General features: G+C 59.6%; 3 protein-coding genes across 7 annotated transcripts; 1 reads left to right on the top strand and 2 right to left on the bottom strand.

The window, feature by feature from the left end:
• Positions 1-6,821: 6,821 nt before the first annotated feature.
• On the bottom strand, positions 6,822-8,852 carry TMEM249 (transmembrane protein 249). The gene is made up of 6 exons (XM_037166444.2): positions 8,823-8,852; positions 8,227-8,383; positions 7,957-8,051; positions 7,673-7,868; positions 7,419-7,504; positions 6,822-7,138 (listed from the first exon to the last, which is right to left on the bottom strand). The coding sequence occupies exons 1-6, from the start codon at positions 8,850-8,852 to the stop codon at positions 6,950-6,952; spliced, it is 753 nt and encodes a 250-aa protein (XP_037022339.2). The 3' UTR covers positions 6,822-6,949.
• A 194-nt stretch (positions 8,853-9,046) lies between these two features.
• On the bottom strand, positions 9,047-12,095 carry FBXL6 (F-box and leucine rich repeat protein 6). 2 transcript variants are annotated; one of them, XM_037166544.2, is made up of 9 exons: positions 11,639-12,094; positions 11,224-11,382; positions 11,007-11,070; positions 10,572-10,703; positions 10,390-10,497; positions 10,192-10,305; positions 9,892-10,123; positions 9,555-9,801; positions 9,047-9,268 (listed from the first exon to the last, which is right to left on the bottom strand). In XM_037166544.2, the coding sequence occupies exons 1-9, from the start codon at positions 12,049-12,051 to the stop codon at positions 9,118-9,120; spliced, it is 1,620 nt and encodes a 539-aa protein (XP_037022439.2). In that variant the 5' UTR covers positions 12,052-12,094; the 3' UTR covers positions 9,047-9,117. The 2 variants fall into 2 exon arrangements, with proteins under 2 accessions (XP_037022439.2, XP_037022440.2); XM_037166545.2 differs by lacking the exons at positions 10,192-10,305; positions 10,390-10,497 and having other exon boundaries at positions 9,892-10,141; positions 11,639-12,095.
• A 43-nt stretch (positions 12,096-12,138) lies between these two features.
• SLC52A2 (solute carrier family 52 member 2) lies at positions 12,139-18,340 on the top strand. Of its 4 annotated transcripts, XM_037166568.2 has the most exons (7): positions 12,139-12,454; positions 12,605-12,679; positions 12,860-13,031; positions 13,128-13,243; positions 13,634-13,995; positions 14,090-14,213; positions 14,315-18,340. In XM_037166568.2, the coding sequence occupies exons 3-7, from the start codon at positions 12,902-12,904 to the stop codon at positions 14,525-14,527; spliced, it is 945 nt and encodes a 314-aa protein (XP_037022463.2). In that variant the 5' UTR covers positions 12,139-12,454; positions 12,605-12,679; positions 12,860-12,901; the 3' UTR covers positions 14,528-18,340. The 4 variants fall into 4 exon arrangements, with proteins under 4 accessions (XP_037022463.2, XP_037022460.2, XP_037022461.2 ...); XM_037166565.2 differs by having other exon boundaries at positions 13,128-13,995; XM_037166566.2 differs by having other exon boundaries at positions 12,806-13,031; positions 13,128-13,995.
• The last annotated feature ends 2,113 nt before the right edge of the window (positions 18,341-20,453 follow it).

The following is a 20,453-nucleotide window of genomic DNA, read 5'->3' as shown; positions in this document are numbered from 1 at the left end:
CGGAGAGTGCTGAGCTCAGCGCCCGGTGCAGCCTGCACTGCGCCCCGCGTCCCCCCCGCATCTCCACCCGAGAGTCGTGAGAGGGAGGGTGCGAGCCAGCCCGGCGCCGGGACACGGCGGAGACCTCAGGCCTGCTGTGTGGCCAGCGACCCGGGCCGTGGCGGCGGCGGAATATTCATCTTGGGTGGCAGTCGCTCCCGAGGGGCGGGGCTTGAGCGCAGCCGCCCCCTTATCGCGGGGCCGCAGGCGGCGAGGTCCGAAGTGGGGGCGGGACCGGGATCTTCAGCCAGCGAGCCGCCGGTCCTTGCTCCCTCCCAGGGGGGCTCCGCCGAGGCGCAGCCGGAGGCTCGGGGCCAATTAGCATTTTGATTGCGGGACTGGGGGCCCATCTGGACTGAGGCCTAATTACAGGACGAACCCGCCAGGTGCCGGAGGCACGTGCCAGGCTCAGCTCCTCACCTCGTCCTCCCAAACAGTCTGCCCCGTGGCTGCTCCCCGACTGCATCCCCGTCCCCCTCCGTTAGTCCCCGTCACCCTGTCGCTCTGGCCCTGACCTTTGTCCCTCCATCTTCACCTCTTTCCTCGATCGCCCTTCACTGTTCCCCAGCTGTCCGAATCCGCTCGCTGTCCACGGCCCCGCCTCTCTCTCTGTCAACTCCCCAGCCCCTTGGCCCCCGGCCCTCTCGGAAGAGGGGGGTCTCAGAGCCCTGACACATGCGCCCCGCCACGGCGTTCCCGAGGGGACCATTCATTCGGACGGCCCTTGCTCTCGCCCCTCTGGTGGAGCTCACAACCCCTTGGGGCGCCCGGCGGGGAGGGGCAGCTGGGCCCAGGCTTGGGCCATCGGTACGAAGCCTCCCGGGTGCGCAGCGCACATGTGCCCGGCTTCCTCACCGTCCTAAGGTCCTTGCGCCTAGTCCTGGGGTCCGGCCAGGAGGCTGGGAAAGGGCAGTTGGTGATTCTCTCGCCTTTGCAAAGTCCCAGCTTCCCTCCGCCCCGCCGTCCTGCATTTGTCCCTCTGAGAGCTGGGGACATGTGAGGGGCTTCGTTGCGGGAAAGGAGACTGGGGTCCCCAGGCGACTCCACTGCATCCCCCAGCAGACCCAGCTTTGAGCCTCGGGGACTCTGTCCCCAGTCCTGGTGCACAGTGCTGCTGGGCCAGCCCCTCTTCCAGATGAGACCGGAGGGATGTCCATTCGGTGCCCCTTTCTGCCTCCCTCTGCTTCTGGGCGTGCCACCTGCAGTCCCCAGCTGGTCCCCTGTCTCCAAAAGGCTGGGCTTTGAGTCAGACGCCAAGCATAGTGTCCCTGGCACCCTGCCCCAGCAGAGCCCGGAGGCATGTACGTGCCCACCCTGGGCCCTGTCCTCACCTTCCACCCCCCTCCCCCACCCTGGGCGGCCCCAGCCCAGCCCAGGCCAGCCTAGAGGGTCCACTCCCGGACAGCTCCCTCCCTGGCTGCCAGGACCCGACCTTGGCTCCCTGGCGCCTCAGCAGCCCAGACTTCTCTTCCTGGGCAGAATGGGGCACGGGGTGTCTTTCCTTCCTGGAAGCACGTTGGTGTCCTGGGTACAGAATTGTGGCACCTGACCTGCTGCTGCCGGCTCAACCCCCGTGTCCCACCTGTGAAATGGGGCTCAGGGCCCTGCAGCCCCTCCCCACCTGCAGCTCAGGGTGGAAGACCTACATACAGCCCCTTCCAGGACTCTCAGTGGTGGGGGTCCCGCCCTCCAGGCCACAGCAGGGCCTGCCTCTGGGCTTTGTCGGGGACAGGCTGTGGGGGGGCATGGGTGCTGTTGACAAGAAGGTGGAGATGTGGGCATGTCTGGAACCATTTCCGCCCTCACCATGAAGACCTGCCCTGAACTCTCATCTGTGCTCTGCTGGGCAAAGTGATAGCAGCAGCGCCGGCTGCTGTGCTCCTGGGGCCCACAGCCAAGCCCAGGACAAGGAGCTCATCAGAGTGAAGGGCGGCCCAGGCTGGTGAGAGTTGGGGCGGGGGAGGGCGGGTGGAGAGGCGGTGGAAGGCCGTGGAGTGTGGGGAGAAGCGAACTGTGGGCTGCGTGGCCTGGGCCACGGAGGGGTGGGTGTTGAGGACTGTTCTGGAGTCTGGGGAAGGAGCCACCCGAGAGGATGAGAAGGAACAGCCCCTGGAGCTCACGTGGGTGGGAAGCTCATAGTCCCCAGGTGTCAGGTCGGACACTTGGGAGGGTTTTCTCCACCAAGGGCAGAACTTTAAATGAAACTCCACTGTGAGACCTCCTAACCAAGATTAGGAGTAAGGCCTGAAAGGGTCACACAATTTCTTCCTTTTTAAACAAAATTTTAAAAGATTTTATTTATTTTTAGAGAGAGAGGAAGGAGAAAGAGAGGGAGAGAAACACCGGTGTGTGGTTGCCCCAACCAGGAATCAAAACGGCGGCCATTTGGGTGACAGGCTAGTGCTCAATCCACCAGCCAGGACTAAAAAAAAATTAATGCATATTTCATTTACTTATTTAAGATTTTATTCATTTATTTTTTGGAGAGGGGAAGGGAGAGAGGAAAAGAGGGAGAGAAACGTCAGCGTCTGGCTGCCTCCCCAGCGCCCCGACTGGGGGCCCGGCCCGAACCCCAGGCATGCGCTCTAGACCAGGAATTGAACCCGTGACTCTGATTCGCAGGCCGGCACTCAATCCACTGAGCCCCACAGGCCAGGGCTGGGCTCACAGTTTCTGACGGAGCTGCATTGCAGAGCTAACATCAGGGTTGGTCACAGGAAGACAGCACCATCTGGAGCCCAACAGTGTTCAGTTCACATCTGGCTGCCAGTGCTGAAATTACCAGGTGGTCACAGAGCCAGGAAACACTACTCAAAATGAAGAGCCAAATCAACAATCAGAACTGAGCCAGAAATGGCACAGGCGATAGGATTCGTAGACAAGGGCAGCGCCGTGGTTGGGACTCCATCCCAGTTCTGGGGGCTGGAGGAAAGACTGAAATGTCCTTTTAAAGAAGGTCCTCACCCGAGGATATATTTATTGATTTTAGAGAGAGAGGAAGGGGGAGAGGGAGGGAGAAAAAGAGAGACATCGATACGAGAGAGAAACATTCACAGGTGGCCTCTCATAAGCTCCCCGACCAGGGACTGAACCCTAGGTACGCGCCCTGCCTGGGAACCGAAACGTAACCTTTCCATGCAGGGGCAGTACTCCAACCGACTGAGCCACCTGGCCAGGGCAGGACTTAAGATGTTAAGAAGAGACATGGAAGGTATTAAAAAGACCCAAGCCGAATTTCTAGAAATGAAAATTGCAATGGCTGAGATTAAAAAAAAAAAAAAAAACATACACAAGAAGGAATTGATCCATTAGTGGAACGAGTCTGCAGATGAGTGGAACTGAAGACCTACAGTAAAAACGACCCAAAGTGAAACCTGGCGGGGGAAGAAAAGGACAGTCTCAGTGAGCTGTGGCACAGGCTCAAGGGGCCTGAGACACATGCAGTGGAGTCTGGAAAGGGAGGAGGGACTGGAAAAAAATACTGGTTGAAATGGTGGCCCAAATTTTTTCAGATTTAATGGAAATGATAAACTTACGGATCCAAGAAGGTGGACAACCCTCAAGCACACATTATAGGAAGAAAATCACACCAGGCCACATCTTAATCCAGTGATAAAGGGAAACATTAAGAGCAGCAGACAGAGGCCCTGGCCAGGCAGCTCAGTTAGTTGGAGTGTCACCCTGACACGCCGAGGTTTCAGGTGTGGTCCCCAGTCAGGAAGACCAAACACAAGAGTCAACCAATGAGTGCATGAATCAGTGGAACAGCAAGACTGATATGTCTCTCTCTCTCCCACATCGGTAAATAAAGCGCCGCTTACCTAGAACCCTACACCCAGGAAGAACAGTTTTCAGAAACCCAAGTGCCATGGGCTTTTCAGACACACAGAAGCCGTAAGAGCTTGCCACTGAGGACCTGCACCACAGGACACCCTAAAGGAAGTGGCCCCCGACGAAAGTCTAGGTCTCCAGAAATGAAAACTATGGAAATTGTAAGACAGTGGGTACATGTATAGACTTTCTTTCTTGATATTTAAAAGATACTCCACTACCTTGGCTGGTGTGACTCAGTGGATTGAGCACCGGCCTATGAACCAAAGGCTTACCGGTCTGGTTCCTGGTCAGGGCCTGTGCCTGGGTTGTGGGCCAGGTCCCCAGTTGGGGGCCTGAGAGAGGCAACTGAACATGTTTCTCTCCCTGTCTTCCTCCCTCCCTTCCCCTCTAAAAATAAATAAATAAAATCTTCAAAAATAAAAGACACTCAACTGATTAAATAAACAATAACAAAGTTCTCATCTTCCCCAAGCCCCTTATTTTCCCATGAAGAACATTTTGTTTATTCAGTGAGGAACCCTTAAACCTCTTCATGCAGAATCTCCCAACTGCTCTCTTCTTTCCATTTGCTTCCTCCTGGCTTTTCTGTGAATGGGCTCAGTAACCAGCAGATAAAAAACAAACGAATGACACCGTGTCTGTGGTCCGTAACAAACGCAGGAATCAGACGCACACCCAGACAGCACAGGGGCCAGGAGGGACGATGGAAGGATGTCAGCGTACGGTCCAGGCACCAGACTGCACGCAGGCGGCAGTTTCTCTGTCTCCTTTCGTTTCCATGGCCTTGGCCATTGTGAGGAGGACTGGTCAGTTTTGGAGAATTCGTCTCAGTTGGGGTCTGTCTGATGTGATGATGACTGGTTGAGGGTCTGGGTGTGGAGGGGAGACCTCAGAGGCGAGGTGGTCACTGCATCCCAGCAGAGGGTCTGTCCACGTGACTCCCCACTGCTGATGCCGACCTGTCACTCAGTGAAGGTGCTGTCTGCCAGGAGTTTCTTCTGTAAACTACCGTTCTTCCTTTTCCACACCCTATTCCAGTGAGGTTCAACCGGTGTGCTGAACCTCCCCTGACTCGGAACTCCTGATTCCTCAGTCTCTCCTCTCCTGACCCCAGGCCCCGTGCCCAGGCCAGAAACCCTGGACTCACCCTGAGTTCCCCCCCTTCTCGCCTGCACCCTGCCTGTCAGCAGACCCAGCCTGCTGTGGCCTCAAACCATGGCTCGGACCTGCCCGGGTCCTCTCTGTCCCCACTCCTGCCCCTTCAGAGTCCCAGCTGCCCTTCTCTTCCAGCTCCTTTCCCACGACCTCCTGGCCCATTCCCCTCCCTCCAGGATCCTAGTGCATCTCTGCTCACAACTCCCCACTGGTTTCCGGTGGCAAAGAGCTGCAGCCTCCTGTCTTCCCATCCTCTCCTTTCAGACCAGGGCATCGCCCTGCAGCTTCTTCAGCACACCCAGCTCAGTCTTGCATCACACCCTCTGCCCAGGGCTCCACAGAAACCCCAGCTCCTTGTGTGAGTCAATGTGGCATCGTCAGGGAGGCCTGGCCTTGATCCTTACTAGAGGCACCCACCCCCTGGCAATAGAAAGGTTCTTCAGTCTGTGTGTTGCAAACCCCATCCCCCCAGATCCGTCACCGCCTTCAGGAGGGCAGGGAATTTGCAGATGAGACCTAGTCCCCAACCTGAAGCCTTGCAGACTCCTCTGAGCAGCGTCTCAGAGTCGGACGAGCTGGCATGCCCTTCTCATTCCTGTCTAAAGCTAACAGGCAGCTTGGGCACTGTGGATCTGGCTGCAGGGCGTCGCCCAGCCAGCCTAGCTGCGTGGCCCACACCCCACGCTCCTCGCCTCCCCCACAACACGGTCCCCACACTTTCAGTGCCCACCCTCTTGAGCCTGTCCCCTTGGTAAAAGCTGGGCATTGCCACTCTTGGGACAACTTGGACCCCATCTTCTGAGGGGCAGGAGTCCTGCACTTGTGCCTGGGATGGCCTAAAGCAGTTCCAGCAGCCGCTGGACCCTGCCCCAGGTAAGGGTGCTGGTGGTGAAAGCCTCAAGACTAGAGGTTCTGGGCCATGGTTCTGGGCAGGGCCGTGTCTAGGGGCAGGTGACCACAGCAGCCGCACAAAGCCCTAAGCTCAGAAGGGCCTGTGGCTTGGTGCTCCAGTGTCACCTCATGGAGATTCTTTGCAACTTTTTAACGAGGGCCCCCTGCACATTTTCACTCTGCAGGGGGCCCTGTAAATCACGCCTCAGCTGGTCCTGGCTCCAGGGGCACTCAGCTGAAGCAGTGCACCAAGACCTAATTTGCCAGCAGGGCCACAAGGGAGTGTATGACCAGGAAAACCAGGTGGACAGTGCCAGGCATGCCTCCTGGGTCCCCATGCCTCACTGCCTTCTCTGCTGCCACAGCAGCTCCCAGCACCCGGGGCGGGGGGGGGGGGACGGGACGGGACAGGAACACCCACTGGATAAGGGGACATGCACTGGGGTTCCAGCAGACACAAGGGTCTCCCTCCAGCTGGTGGTGAGCCCTGGCCCAGAGCTCTGCCACAGGGACTTCTGGGCTGTCTAGTCCAGGACGCACCTCCAGGCACAGGCCTTGGACCTGTGGCTGTGCCCAGCCCCACTGCTGAGCAGACCAAGGACAGGCCCGACCCAGATGGGATCGTCAGATTCCGACTCCGGGATTCTGTTCACTGGTCAGCGTTTGAAGCCAGGCAGGACCAGCTCAGTACTGCCATTGGAGAGGGCGGAGCAGCCCACACCCCACCCCTCTCTGATGATGGGTCCTACCTCCCGGAGCCCCGGTGGTCCTCAGCCTTGAGTCCCACAGATACCCCCACCACTCAGCCCCGACCCCCTGACAGCAGCCTGGAGGCCCTGGGAAGGGGGTGCTAGAAGGAGATCCTGCAGGGGAGCCTTCCCCAGGCCTGCAGAAGAGACCACTGGGACTGAACGTCAGCTTTACTGAGAGAGGGCCAGTGGCTGGATGGGGCTTCAAGAGAAACTGGAGGGGAAGGGAGAGTGCAGTCCAGCGATGAGGGAAGGGGGGCAGGGCAGGGCAGGCCATAGCGTCACACGTCCAGGTTCAGGTCCGACTGGCAGCTTTTGTCGCAGGCTCTGGTCTTGCGCTGCAAGATGCTCGGGCTGAAGGCGGCCCCCAGTGGCCAGTGGCGGACCACGTGCCGGTAGGATGTAGTCAGGCAGTCGAAGTAGTTAATGTTGAGCTTCCGGGCAATGTGACGGCCCAGGAATTCCATTTGCTGGGGGAGCGTGTGGTACTCAGTTCTCGCTGGGACAGGAGAGGCCCCCGCCGCTACCACCCCTCCCGAGGCGCCCCCTTCCCTCGCCAGACCGCACCGCCAGGCCTGCCGGTCAGCCCCAGCAGCACCCACTCCACCGTTGGCTCCAGTGCAAAGGCCAGGCCAGGACTGCCTGCAAAATGGCCCCATCCTAAGGCCTAAGCAGTGGTGAATGTTACGTTGAGCCAAGGAAGAGAGGGAGAGTCTGTCTGAGGCCAGGGCGGGCTGGAGCCGGACCCACCTCATAGCGATCGGACAGCTGCACCAGCACCAGTGGCTCTAGCTTGTGGCCGCACAGAACCAGTTGGAAGAAGCACCTTCCATAAGCTAGCGGAGGGCAGGTAACTCAGCCTGGGGGGCGTGGGAGGTGGAGGAAACGTGGGGGAGGGGTGGGGCCCGGGGGCTCCAGGGAACTGCGCAGCTCTGGCTTACCCGCCCCCTCCCCTCGCACGCCCTCCCCACCCCCCTGCGTGCGTGCGTGCGTGCGTGCGTCACCGTCAGAGCTGAGCGCCAGGCGCACGTAGAGCAGGTGCAAGGGCCCCTGAAACACAGTGTGGCCCTGGATGGAGAAGTTGTACATGCCGAGGTCGTGGTTCAGCACCAGGCGGCGGCGCGGCAGCGATGAGATCATGATCCACAGGCCCACGCCCACCCCGTACGCGGGGAAGACCCACGTCTCCTGCTTCTTCACCTGTGGGCGCCGCGGGGAACATCTCAGTTCTGTTCTGGCCCCCGGGGAAGGTGGGGAGGGGAGGGGAGGCGGGCCCCGGAGCTCCGACCTGGTTCACCAGGCCGAAGCTGACCAGGAAGAGGCAGACGACAAAGAGCAGCATCCCCTTCCACAGAGTATCCAGGTAGTACTCCAGCACGAAGACTGCGGTGGTGCGGCCGGGGCGCGTGAGAACAGTCAGCCCCTGCTCTTCGCAGGAGTGGCAGCACCAGGGTTCTGCCTCGGACACCCATCACCTGCTGTCCCCGCCCCAGCGCCCACCCCCAACCCCAGTCCCAGGCCCCACCCCTGCGTCTTGGCCCCGCCCGGACGCGCGCACCGTTGGGCTGCTGCTCCGTGAAAGGGTAGAAGCTGTTGCTCTTGAGGCGCTTAGCCAGGTGGCGCTCGTTGCAAAAGAGTCCTAGGTTCCAGAGCTGGAAGCGCTTTCCGAAGGAAGACTTGGAAAGGCCGCTGATCCAGTCGTTGGGGGCCTGGGTCTGGTCAGGCACAGGTGGTCAGCTGGGCGGCACTTCAGCACCACCCACTGCCCACAGTTGCCCTCCTACCTGGAAGAAAGTTTCCAGGGCTGCAGTCCAGGAAGGAGCTGGAGCTCATAGGCGGCAGGCAAGGGAGCAGAGAGGTGGTCCAGACTGGGCTGCAGATCGCGTTCTAGAAGCCTGAGGTGGTGGGTTCTAGAAGGGTCCATACTGTTGATTTCCCCTTCTCAATAGGGTCTCCTGGCCGGGTCACTATGTTGGGCATTCACTTCCTTGCTGGTCCTGCCCTACCCATGGAAGGACCCCTGTAAAACCTGGTTCAAATCCTTAACTGAAGGATGGGGTGGTGGGACACCCCAGCCCTAAGGTGTACAGAAATCTGTACGCAAGTGTACCTCACAAAGACCCTGGCTGAGCAGGGCCCTCCCCTCTCCATCACCATATCTGCCCAGGCCAGAGCCTCATACATGGCCACAGACGGCCCACTGAGGCGCCCCCGTCCCCCAGGGCGGGCACATGCACACTTAGCTCAGGATTCCAGTCCAGCAGTAAGATCTGGGGTCACACCCCAAAAACAGCGCAGGCTCCAGGCCAGCTGTAGCTCCGAGTGGCTCCCTCAGGTATGAGCCCTGTCCCCTCACTCCAACCCCAAGGACCACACAGAGTTCTTAAAAGTGTTTATTGTAACAAAATGTCCCAACATCCAAAACGGGAAGGGTGTAGGGCCAGGATGCCTAGCTGGGGGAGGGGGGGCTGGTGAGCAGCTGCTCCAGGCACCGCTGGACATCCTCGGGGCCCCGGTAGGCCCGCTTCAGGCCCCTCGGGAGGCAGCGGCAGGACTCCAGGTTGAGGAACTGCAGGCCTGGGCAGCTGCTGATCACAGAGCTGCAGGGCAGGGTAGGCCGTGGGGTGAGCCACTGGCCCCCAGGAGACCCAGGCCCTGGCAGGGCTGGGCCAGGCTGGGGAGCCCCCTCTGCCCATGTGCAACAGCTGGTCCTGCCACCCTAGCCACCAAGGCCCCCAGTCCCAGTCCCCTTGGTGTCCCCTAGGCTGACCCCAAACAGAGGCTTGGCCAGTATGCGCTCCCCTTTTGGACCCTGGAACTGGCAAGCCAGGCAGGGTGGGGAGCGTGTCACACTGGCTCCAAGGGACTGGAGGAGGGGGTGCTGACCTGACTGTGCTTGGTGTGACCCGAGTGCCCCTGAGGTTGAGGGAGCACAGGGCTGGCTGTAAACCCCCAGGGGTGCCTGAGAAGGCAGCTAGGGCCTGCTCCAAGTCCTTTTCGCTGAAGCCCTGGCCACTCAAGTCCAGTTCCCGCAGAGTGTGGGCCCACTTCTGGGTCAACAGGGGGCTGCCCTCCTTGGCTAGAGTCAGCCGGTCTGACATGCCATACAGGCCCAGGTAAAGCTGCTCCAGCTCTAGAGATGAGAGAAGTGGGGATGAGCTGTGGGTGGGCAAGAGTCCCCACATCACACCTTCCCTGCCACCACCACCCAGGGAGAGCTGACCCCGACATGGCAGGTCACACAGGCCAGCAGGTGTGATTCGGGCGCAGCCTCGCAGATCCAGAAGGCGCAGATTAGGGGAGCTGTGCAGCAGGCGTCCCAAGGCCTCGTCGCTCACTGAGTTGCAGGTGGGCCCGGCGAGGCAGAGCTCCTCGAGGCTGGGGAAGCCTGGGCCAGGAGTCGCTGCTCGCCCAGAAGGTTTGGGCAGCCACACCAGATTCAGCAGCCGTAGTACCTGGGAGCAAGGCCCAGGCTGCAGGTGGGGAGAGGAGTGACAGCGGGGAGAGGTGGGGTGTCAGGTACCTGCAGCTGGGGGCAGGCTCTCTGCAAGGCCTCCACAGGCAGCTGGAGCGGAGTGTTGTTTCGGCTGATGCCCGTGCTCACCTCAAGGAGCTGGAGCTGGGGGCAGCAGCTGCTCTGCAGCGGTGGGAGTGAAGTGGGTCGGTGGCCTGGCACTCCCTGGTTCCGCACCCACTCTGCTCCTGCCTGTCACCAACCTACCAGCAGTGCACCCAAGATGGCTGTTGTCTGGGAGCTGCAGGTCAGCCACAGCTTGCGCATACGGGGCCCCACCTCCTCCAAGAAGCTCACAACAGCCGTGGACTCCACCTGGGGACCCAGCACAGGGTTACCTGTCACCTTGGCTTGGGCTTCCTCGGGGCCCCTGGGAACGCAGGGCTCACCGTGGAATGCTGTATGTCCAGGCTGTGGAGCTGAGGGCAGGCTCTGGCTAGCACAGTCAAAGAGTTAGGGGCCACGCCGTGGCAGTCGGAAAGCTTGAGGAAGGTGAGCCGAGGACAGGACTCGCTTACAAGCTGTGAAAGACAAAGTTCCAGTGGGATCAGAGAAGGGCAGGCTGTGGCGACAAGAATGAAACCAGGGGCTGGTTACACTCTACCGCCTCAGCTCTGACCTCCTTCTGTCCGCGCTGAGCCCACCTGGGGCTCCTCCGTCTAGCATCTCACTGGTGGAGGAGACAACAGGAGAACCAGGCAGGTAGCCCCATGGGTATTCCCATGGGACAGCGCTGGGCCCTGCGATGCCTGACCCAGTCCCCGCAAATAACAGGCAAGCCCAGAGTGTGGCAGCTGACATGCAGGGAAGCTGTGGGTACTCACCTTCAACACAGCATGTACCTGGGACTTCCAGTGGATGAGGGTCAGCTTCTGGAGCTGCGAGAACCTGCAGGAACGGCAGAAGCAATCCTGCCCGGTGTCCCCATGCCGTCTCTTCTTCTGGATCCTCCCCACCCATCACCTCGGCGCTGGAAGGGGCTGGGCCTTTCCACACAACACAGGTGCAGTAGGGGATAAAAAAAAAGAGGGGACGCCTCACCGATTGGGCATAAACCGCTCCAGGGAAGCAAGGAGCTTCTTCTCAGCCTTGGCCCCCCCTTTTGTAGGGCGGCCAGCCAGTGGCGGCGACAGGGTGACGGTGTGCCACAGAGTAGGCTGGGAAGCGGCCTCGCGCCAGCGGCGGCACACGCGTGCAGCCCTGGAAGAAAAACTCTGCTGAAGGGCAGGGCCTTTTGTGGTAGATGCCACCCCACTGGACGCCGCAGCTCTTACAAAGCTGAGGACATTTCAGCGCAAAGTCGGGCGCCTGGGGCTCCAAATGGACTCCCGGAGAGACTGTGCTCTCTGGTATGCGTGTGTACGCGCTCACGTTCAGACGTGCCCGCTTCTGCCACCCGCTGGGTCGCAAGAGGTCAGCCAGAGCCAGGCCGCTGCGCTCCATGGTTCCGGAGTACCTGCCGAGGAAGGGCATGGGTCCATCGGCCGCCACCAGCAACCCGAAAATCTGCAGCAGGATTTCCAAAGGGATGCGGTCGCCCCAGCCCGGGTCGGGTCCTTGCTGCGGCGCGGGTGCAGGAGCTGGAGCAGGTGCGGGTGCGGATTTGGGTCTGGCCTTGGCCGCTGTGACGCGCGACCCAGGCAACCGCAGCCGCTGAGCTCGGCGGGCGGCGCGCCTGTGCGCGCGGGCGCGGGCGGGCCCCGAGCCGGGCAGCACCAGTAACATGCTATCCGACTGCAGCAGGTGGTACCCGGAGCCGCTCGGCGCCAGCCGATCCCACCACCAGTCCTCGGCCGAACGGGCTCGCACCCCAGCCGGCGGCGCGCCCCGGACTCGGCGCCGGGCCCGTCGCGCCACACCAGTAGCCATAGCCGGGAGCCTTACCCAGTGGAGCGGAAGGGGCGGGGCTTGAGGGCGGGGCTGGCCCCTTCCCGGCAGACTCAGCACCAGCTTCCGGGCGCGGGACTTCCGGCGGTGGATTTTAAGTGTCCTGGCTGGTGAGAGAGTCCTTTCTCTGTCCCGACCACATCCCCCAGAGTCACCGGCTCTGGGCTGGAGCCACCGTCCTGGGCCGGAGGCGCGTGTCCTGCCGGCCGGCCTCTAAGCCGGGGAGCACTTGGGCGCTGCACCGGAGGCGCGGGGGCTCTGTCGCCCTGGGCTGCTCTCCACCGTCCACCCCACGCAACGAGGGCGATTCTCGCCTCCGCTACATCCCTTCAGATCCCCACCGGGCTCCCGCCTCCTGGATCTCGCCAAAGCTCCGGACTCCCAGGTGGGCGCAGAAAACGCAGAGACACGCGTGGCACCTGAGGGGTACCCCTGTCACGGAGTCCTTGTCCCCGTGTCTGTTTTGGAGTGAGGCTGGCGGTAGTCTCGACAGTTCAGACCCGAAGCCAGTTCCCTCGTTACCATCCTTCCTTAGGGGCCGCCGTAGCAGTTCGGACCCTGCTTTCTGCTTCTCTGCCTTGCTGTGTCGCGGTCCTGACACCGGAGACAGGTGCTACGGCGTTTATTTTGGCTCCTTCTCCCCATCTCCGTTCTTCCTGGGTCTTGGCTGTCTGGCCTCCTGACTCCTGCGTCTCTTCCTTGTGCTTCCTTCCGCCTGTGTATCTGTTTCCTTCAGGCTAGAAACGCTCTTCAGTTTCCAGAAAAGTGAAAGCACCTTCTTTGGATCTAGGTGGAGACCCAGCCCTGTCCTGGGGGTTCCAGCCTTGGCTGAATGGCAGCACCCCCGCTGGGCCGTCTGGTGTTGACCCACCTGTTGGTAGCCCTCTTTGGCATGGGCTCCTGGGCTGCCATTAATGGGATCTGGGTGGAGCTGCCGGTTGTGGTGAAAGACCTCCCTGAGGGTGAGTGAGAGTGCGCCAGCAAATGAGGGCCCCAGAGGGTGGGCTGCTGCTGCTTTGTCCCTTAGCCTCTGAGGTGGCCTCCATCTTTTCCTGCAGGTTGGAGCCTCCCCTCCTACCTCTCTGTGCTCCTGGCGCTGGGGAACCTGGGCCTGCTGGCAGTGACCCTGTGGAAACGGCTGGCCCCAAGCAAGGGCGAGCAGGCCCCCATTCAGGTGGTGCAGATGTTGAGTGTGGTGGGCACTGCACTGCTAGCGCCTCTGTGGCAGCAGGTGGCACCAGTTGCGGGGCAGAACCACTCCGTGGCCTTCCTGACACTGACCTTGCTGTTGGCGCTGGCCTGCTGTGCCTCGAACGTCACTTTCCTGCCCTTCCTGAGCCACCTGCCGCCCCCCTTCCTGCGGTCCTTCTTTCTGGGTCAGGGCCTGAGTGCCCTGCTGCCCTGCGTGCTCGCCCTAGCGCAGGGTGTGGGCCGCCTGGAGTGCCCGCCGGCCGCCATCAACGGCACTCCTGGGCCTCCCCACAATTTCCCAGAGCGTTTTCCCGCCAGCACCTTCTTCTGGATACTTGCTGCTCTCCTGGTCACTTCGGCTGCTGCCTTCCAGGGTCTCCTGCTGCTGTTGCCGTTACCACCATCCACACCCACAGGAGGCCCGGGGCTTGGCCTGCAGGGAGGAGCCCCAGGAATGGAGGACGAGGAAGAGGCCTCGCCACTGCAGGAGCCACCTTTCCAGGTGGCGGCCAGTACCCCTGGCCCAGACCTGGAGGCCCGGCAGCTGCTCTCTGCCCGCAGCGCCTGCCTGCTGGGCCTGCTGGCCATCACCAACGCACTGACCAATGGCGTGTTGCCTGCTGTGCAGAGCTTCTCCTGCCTGCCCTATGGGCGCCTGGCCTACCACCTGGCCACAGTTCTGGGCAGTGCCGCCAACCCCCTCGCCTGCTTCCTGGCTATGGGCGTGCTGTGCAGGTGCACAGGGGCCCGAAGCCACTCGGGCTGGGACTTAGGGATGGGGACCTGGTCCCAGGACAGTCAGCCCTAAGTTTCTGCTTTCCTCCGGCAGATCTCTGGCAGGGCTGGGCGGTCTCTCTCTGCTGGGCATGCTCTTTGGGGCCTACCTAATGGCGCTGGCAGTCCTGAGCCCCTGCCCACCCCTGGTGGGCACTCCTGCAGGGATCGTGCTTGTGGTAAGTACACTGGGGACACGGAAGCAAGCAGGGTGGGAGGGGAGTTTGCTGTGGAGCCGGGGGCACCACATGCTCAGCCTGTTGCTCTGTCTGCCTCCCAGGTGCTGTCATGGGTGCTGTTTGTGTGGCTGTTCTCATACGTGAAGGTGGCCGCCAGCTCCCTGCTGCATGGGGGCGGCCAGCCAGCATTGCTGGCAGCTGGCGTGGCCATCCAGGTGGGCTCCCTGCTTGGTGCGGTTGCCATGTTCCCTCCCACCAGCATCTACCACGTGTTCCGCAGTGGGAAGGACTGTGTGGATCTCTGTGGGCCCTAAACCTGGGCAGGTGGGGACTTCACTCCACCCCACGTGTCTTCAGGTGGACTGGCCACTGCCCAGGGAGGCCCTCCCCATGCAAGGGCACCAGCACAGGCCCTGCACACTCCACAGGGGCCCCTGGCACTCCGGCCCAAGCAAGGTCCCCACTGGGGCCTTGGACAGGCCCGGTGCTGTGCTCCGGCCTGGTGTGCTCATTGTGCAGTAAAGCTCTTCTATCCCAGGAGCCCCTCCTCTTCTGCAGGTGGACGTCCCCGGAGCCTCAGCGATGGTCCAGCGGTTCCGTCGGAACCCACCCCCCCACACACTGTTTTGACGGTTTCTGGGGTCATGCCCTCTGAGTCCAGGCCTCCTACCTGCCCCCCACCCCTGACCATTGCTTCTCAGACCCACCCCCCACTCGCCCCTGAGGATGGCAAAGGCCTACTTCCAGGACAGGGACCCGCATAGGCGTGGGTGGTTGGAGGCAGTATGGTGTCCACTCAGTGTCAGCCCATCTGGCGTCTCCAGCTAAGTGGGGAGGCCTCCTCCCTGCTGGGCCACTGCCCCGCAGCCCCCTCCAGGCAGCTGCTGGGCCCAGCCAGCCAGGCTCAGTTATCAGGCAGGGCGGGCAGTCCCCGCCCTGTGGCCTGGGTGTGGTCTCCTCCCCTGCTGCTCTCTGGGGATTCCACCGGGGCTCGGCTGCCACCCCCAGGCACAGGAGGGGCTCAGGACCTTTCTCCTCAAGACTATTGACTCCTTCTCTGGGCTACCAGCCTCCAGTTCCTGGCTTTTTCCATGATCAGACTCCCAAAGATCCCAAACCCTTTATTCCGACATCAGCGGCCTCCTTCCTGAGCAGCCTGTGCCGCCCTGGGACAGGCATCTGCAGGGGTCATCGTCTATGCCGGCCATAGCCCACTCTGCACCGCGTGGCTCTCCAGCATGGACTGGAATGAGCACCTGAGCCCAGCCGGAGGGGCGTGCAGGTGGGGGCTACAGTGGGGTGGGGCAGAGAGAATCAGGAAACGAGTGCTGCCGTCCCTGCCCCCAGCTCCTTCCCATGATTGTTCTGCTCCTTGACTTGGCCAGCGTGGGGGCCTCTTCCTGTTGTTCCTCTTTAGCCTCACCCCACCCACCTTGGCGGGACCAACAGAACATGAGGGAGACCCCCATGGACTCAAGGGCAAGGCCTGCACACCTTGACTGCCAGAGCTTCTGGTCTGGGGTTCCTGCAGGCATTAGGTGGGGATGGGCTTGGGTGGCTCACACACAGCCCAGCCATGAGAAGGGGAGGCCACCAGTCGTGCCCTAGCCTCCTGGGCCAGGAGGCCACCTGGGGGTGCGGCATGGGCTGCTCAGCCTGGCTGCTTGATTTGGGGGTGGGGGCTTTGGTGGTGGTGAGTGAACACACAGAGAGGAGGACAAGGTGGGGTGGGTGGCACAGCCCTGGGTGCACCCTCCCCACCCCCCTCATCGGCACCCCCCCTTCCCCGGGCATCACCCTGGGGCTGGAAGTGGGGGTTGGAGGAAGCCGCTGCCCTTTGAAGTCTGCAGCGCCTCCCGGTCAGTGCCCCGCAGGAAACAACTCAAAACACCCAGGGGAAGAGGACGTGGCACAGCAAGTCCTGAGAGCCGCCCGGCATGCCCTTCCCTCCTGTGGCTGCCCAGAGCCGAGGCAGGTGGCCAGGGAGGCAGGACGGCCCACCCTGCCAGGCCCCTCAGAGCTGGGCCCTGCCTGCGGGGCCTATTAGGGTGCTCAAACCTCCAGCTGGGCAGTAGGTAGAAGCTGCTCTGGGGCTCCCAGCTCTGCCCAAAGATCCTCTCAGTCTTGGAGCCAGGGCACTTGAAGGAGACCCTGGAGGGAAGCCGTGGCCCAGGCAGGACCTAAGGTAGCATGTTGTCCCAGAGGGCGGGTCCAGGCAGCCTCCACTCCCAGGTGTGGCCACCTCAGCTGGGACCGAGCAGTAACCACAGGGGCTGGGCTCTGGGCAAGGGACTGAGGTGGGTCTTTCATCTTCCCAGGCCAGTGCTTCTCATTCCAGAGCCCCCGGCAGGTGTAGGTTCTGATGTGCTTGGAGCTGTAATGGCCCCTGGGTGACTGAATGGTCTAGTCCGCTCATTTGCATCTGCTCAGAGCCCCACTACCTGACCTGGGGACATGGGACAATGGTCCTTTAAAGGGGCTCCCTCCCTAACGGGGAATTCCAAGGGGCCTCCCAGCCTTCCTGAAACAGTGTGGGGGTGGGTGGCTGGGTCCTTGGCTGGAGCAAGGGCACTGACCATCAGGGGTTCCAGCGTCTGCCGCTCCGACCATGCACACCAGTGTCCAGGAGCCTGCTGCCCACCACCCTGGGGTTCCTTGGCCTCTTCCAGCCCAGACACTGGCTTGCACGTGGGATGCAAGGCTCTGCTCCATCTTCCCATGCCTGGGGGACAATCTATCTTGTAACTCCCCTGTCACACTCCCAGTGATCCCTCCCTCTCCTAGCCCCCACCTCCAGCTCCCTAGCAGGGTGTGTCCCTGACTTGTTCCACCTGCAAAGGAGGGTTTCCAGGGCCTCTGACCCCAGCCAGGCCAAGTGGGACACAGGCAGGACCTTCCTCAGCTGTACCACCCGGACTGGGCCCCATTGTGGTCTTGAGGGCATCCAGGCAAAGCACTGGTTTGATGGGGCAAGCTGCAGACCGACCTCGAAGGTCGGATCCCTGTGCGCCGACAGTGGGGGCCGAGCTCACTGAGGAGGCAGACGGGAGGGGTTCCTGGCAGGCCACCCCATGGTGGTCCCTGTGGTAAATCATTCTGGAGGGGGTGCCAAATCTAAATGCCAGTCCCTGGGAAGGCCACCAGCTGTCACCCCCACGGCAGCCTTGAGTCAGACACCTGCAAGGAGATGAGGATGGAGTCTGGGATGGTTTTAGAGAGGGGCCTGGTTAAGAGTCCTTTTGGCTGGGTTGACACTAACCGTTCTGCCTGCCTGTGATATCGGTCGACTGAGGGAGCGCCCCCCCCCCCCCCCCCCGTGCTGGCCTCCCCACTATCCCAGGGGCGGTTTCCCTTCCTGGAGCTCCACAGGGTGGGGGCTCTGTGCACCTGTTTGTGTTGGTGCGGCCGGAAGATTCCCTGTTGCCTCCCGGTGGAAAATTTCAGTCGCGCAGCAGCAACGCTGCTGAACATTTCAAACCCTGCCCGACAGATTTCCAGAGTGGCTGCAAGATTTCACCCATGCAGAGGGCTCCAGTGTCTCCCAGGGGGGTCTTGGGCTTCCCCAGAGGTTTGTCCTTTCCCCCAGGGACAGGTTCGGGGCCAGTATTAATCAGGCTTGTTCATAGGTGCCGACCATAAGGGGGCAGCCAGCAGAGGTGCTCCACCTTCCCCAGGTCAAGGCTGCACCTGTAAAGTGTGAATCCCAACATTTTGGAAGTCATAGGCTCTGCAGAAGCCCCTGGAGCTTTGCCGGTGTTCCCCCTAAACTCGTGTGGTCCTGTTGATCTGTCCTCCCGCTGTGCCAGTCCTGCTGGCTCTTCGCCTGCTGTCTGCCAGCAGGAGTGCAGGCTTCCCGCCAAATCGTGTTCTTCGGGTGTTAGTGCAGCCCACCCTGACCTCTCGGTTGGAATCCAACGCCTTCTGGTCTGAGTTTTCAAGCAGCCACACGAGACTCCCCGTGAAGCTGCATACGAATAGGGGTCTCTCCGTCCTCCACTCCCAACTCAGTTGAGTGCCTTACTGTTACTTTTCATATATGCTTAAGTTTTCTGTGTGATACCTTAGGATTATTTCATGTTGTATGTCATTTTTTTCAATAAAAGTTTTCATAATTTTTTTAACACTAATTTTGGTTCTGGGGTTTTTATTTTTAAAGATTTTTATTTATTGTAGAGAGAAGGGAGGGAGAAAGAAAAATCAACATGTGGTTGCCTTTCACATGGTCCCCACTGGGCACCTGTCCTGTATGTAACCCAGGCATGTGCCCTGACTGGGAACTGAACCCTTTGGTTCACAGCCTACACTCAATCCACTGAGCTCTACCAGCCAGGGCAGTTTCCATAATTTTTAATGAACATAAAAACTATCCACTCATATTTATAAATCAGGTGTAATATTCCCTGTATTCTCTTACATGTAAATGTTGGGTAGTGCTGGCCGGTATGGCTCAGTTGTTTGGGATGGAGTGTCATCCTGCAAAGCGAAAGGTTGCTGGTCTGATTCCCAGTCAGGGCAACCCCCGGGTTGCCGGTTCAGTCCTCTCTGGTCAGGGTGCATAAGAAAAGGCAACTAACAGCGGGGGGGGGGGATGGGAGAAATAGATTAAAAAAATGTACTTGAAAAGTAACTAAATAAAATTTAATATTAAAAAAAAAGAAAAGGCAACTAACATTTCTCACTCTCTCCCCACTCCTTCCTCTCTCTTTAAAAGCAATGAAAAAAAAATTCCTTGGGTGAGGATAAAATAAATAAATAAAATAAAATAGCCCTGGCTGGTGTAGCTCAGTGGATTGAGTGCGGGCCTTTGAACCAAAGGATTGCAGTTCGATTCCCAGTCAGGGCACATGCCTGGGTTGCAGGCCAGTTCCCAGCAGGGGACACACGAGAGGCAACCATACATTGATGTTCCTCTCCCTCTCTCCTTCCCTTCCCCTCTAAAGATAAATACATAAAACCTTAATAAATAAATAAATAAATAAATAAATAAATAGATAAATAAATAGATAAATAAATAAATAAAAATAGCCAGTGGATTCAGCACCACCCTGAGGACAGAAGGTCACCAGTTCATTTCCCAGTCAGGGCACACGCCTGGGTTGCAGGCCGGGTCCCCAGTAGGGGGCACAGGAGAGGCAACCACACACTGACGTTTCCATTTCTCCATCCCTCCCCCTCTCTAAAAGTAAAAAAAAAGTTGAAAACTTAAAAGAAAACCATCTGTAAATGATATAAATTTACTAGACTCTTTGTAAACTGAAACGCAGCCTTTAAAAAAATATTTTATTTACTTTTAGACAGAGGGGAAGGGAGGGAGAAAGAGACAGAGAAACATCAATGTGTAGCTGTTTCTCACGCACCCCAGGCATGTGCCCCAACTGGGAATCAAACCAGCAACCCTTTAGTTTGCAGGCTAGTGCTCGATCAACTGAGCCACACCAACCAGGGCTGAAGTGCAACCTTTTAAAATGACAGCTGGTGCTCACTGAATCATCTCCTGACCCTCCTAATCTGACCTTTACTGAGAGTGTCCTTACTGTTCTCACCAATGTGGACATTCCTCTAGGTTCACTAGAAGTCTGTCACTCCTTTTACCAAGGTCTACCCAGAAACTGGTGATGAACCCTAGGCTGGTGGACTGTCATACTGCTGGGGCTGCTCGTGACACAGGTGTGATGGGCTGCTCTGATGGGACCGGGGTGGCTTCTGGCATCGGTGCTCACAAAACCCCGTAGTTCTGTGGATTCTGGGCCCTACAAGTGATCAGGAAGGTCACTTCCTACTGGGCCCAGGAACTTAGAAATTTGCCCAAATGATAGGAAGTATGTTTCTCACCTTGGAAGAAACAAGGAATAGAGCCTTTTGAAAGTCAGTCTGCGGTTTCTTAGGAAAACTTCAGCAAGCAGATTGGAGGCGGTCCAGGCGGTCTGGGAGCACTTGGAGCACCCGTGCAGGCAGCGGCCACACTGGTTAAGCGGGTGAAGAGCAGCTGCACTCGACGGCCCAGAGTGACCCTTAATTTGAAATCTCCTTTGCTGACAAAAGGGCAGCTCAGTAGGTTAGAGTGTCATCTGATACACCAAGGTTGTAGGTTCAATCTTCTCCCTGGTCAGGGCACATACAAGAAATCAACCAATGAAGGCGTACATACGTGAGTGGAACAGCAAATCAATGTTTCCCTCTCTCTCTAAAATTAATAAATAAAAGGGTGTTTTTAAATTTTTAAAAATTTTTAAATTTTAT

Source organism: Artibeus jamaicensis, unplaced genomic scaffold (assembly GCF_021234435.1).
Source record: "Artibeus jamaicensis isolate MK-2021 breed Jamaican fruit bat unplaced genomic scaffold, CSHL_Jam_final scaffold_916, whole genome shotgun sequence".
Lineage (NCBI taxonomy): Eukaryota > Metazoa > Chordata > Mammalia > Chiroptera > Phyllostomidae > Artibeus > Artibeus jamaicensis.
The sequence above is the reverse complement of the archived record's forward strand: the minus strand, read 5'-3'. Positions and strand labels throughout refer to the sequence as shown.

Bases quoted from the DNA above. Each gene is read 5' to 3' on its own strand.
- TMEM249 (XM_037166444.2), bottom strand. From the start codon at position 8,852: ATGTATGAGGCTCTGGCCTGGGCAGATATG. The intron at 7,869-7,956 runs GTCGGAGCTCCG...CGGCGCCCACAG, and splicing joins GCTTCGGCCTGGTGAACCAG to GTGAAGAAGCAGGAGACGTG. The intron at 7,139-7,418 runs GTGGGTCCGGCT...ACGCTCCCCCAG, and splicing joins AGCTGTCCGATCGCTATGAG to CAAATGGAATTCCTGGGCCG.
- FBXL6 (XM_037166544.2), bottom strand. From the start codon at position 12,051: ATGGCTACTGGTGTGGCGCGACGGGCCCGGCGCCGAGTCCGGGGCGCG. The intron at 11,071-11,223 runs GTGAGGCGTCCC...CCGTTCCTGCAG, and splicing joins GAGCGGTTTATGCCCAATCG to GTTCTCGCAGCTCCAGAAGC. The intron at 10,498-10,571 runs GTGAGCCCTGCG...CTGGGTCCCCAG, and splicing joins TGGACATACAGCATTCCACG to GTGGAGTCCACGGCTGTTGT.
- SLC52A2 (XM_037166567.2), top strand. From the start codon at position 12,902: ATGGCAGCACCCCCGCTGGGCCGTCTGGTGTTGACCCACCTGTTGGTA. The intron at 13,996-14,089 runs GTGCACAGGGGC...TTCCTCCGGCAG, and splicing joins GCTATGGGCGTGCTGTGCAG to ATCTCTGGCAGGGCTGGGCG. The intron at 14,214-14,314 runs GTAAGTACACTG...TCTGCCTCCCAG, and splicing joins CTGCAGGGATCGTGCTTGTG to GTGCTGTCATGGGTGCTGTT.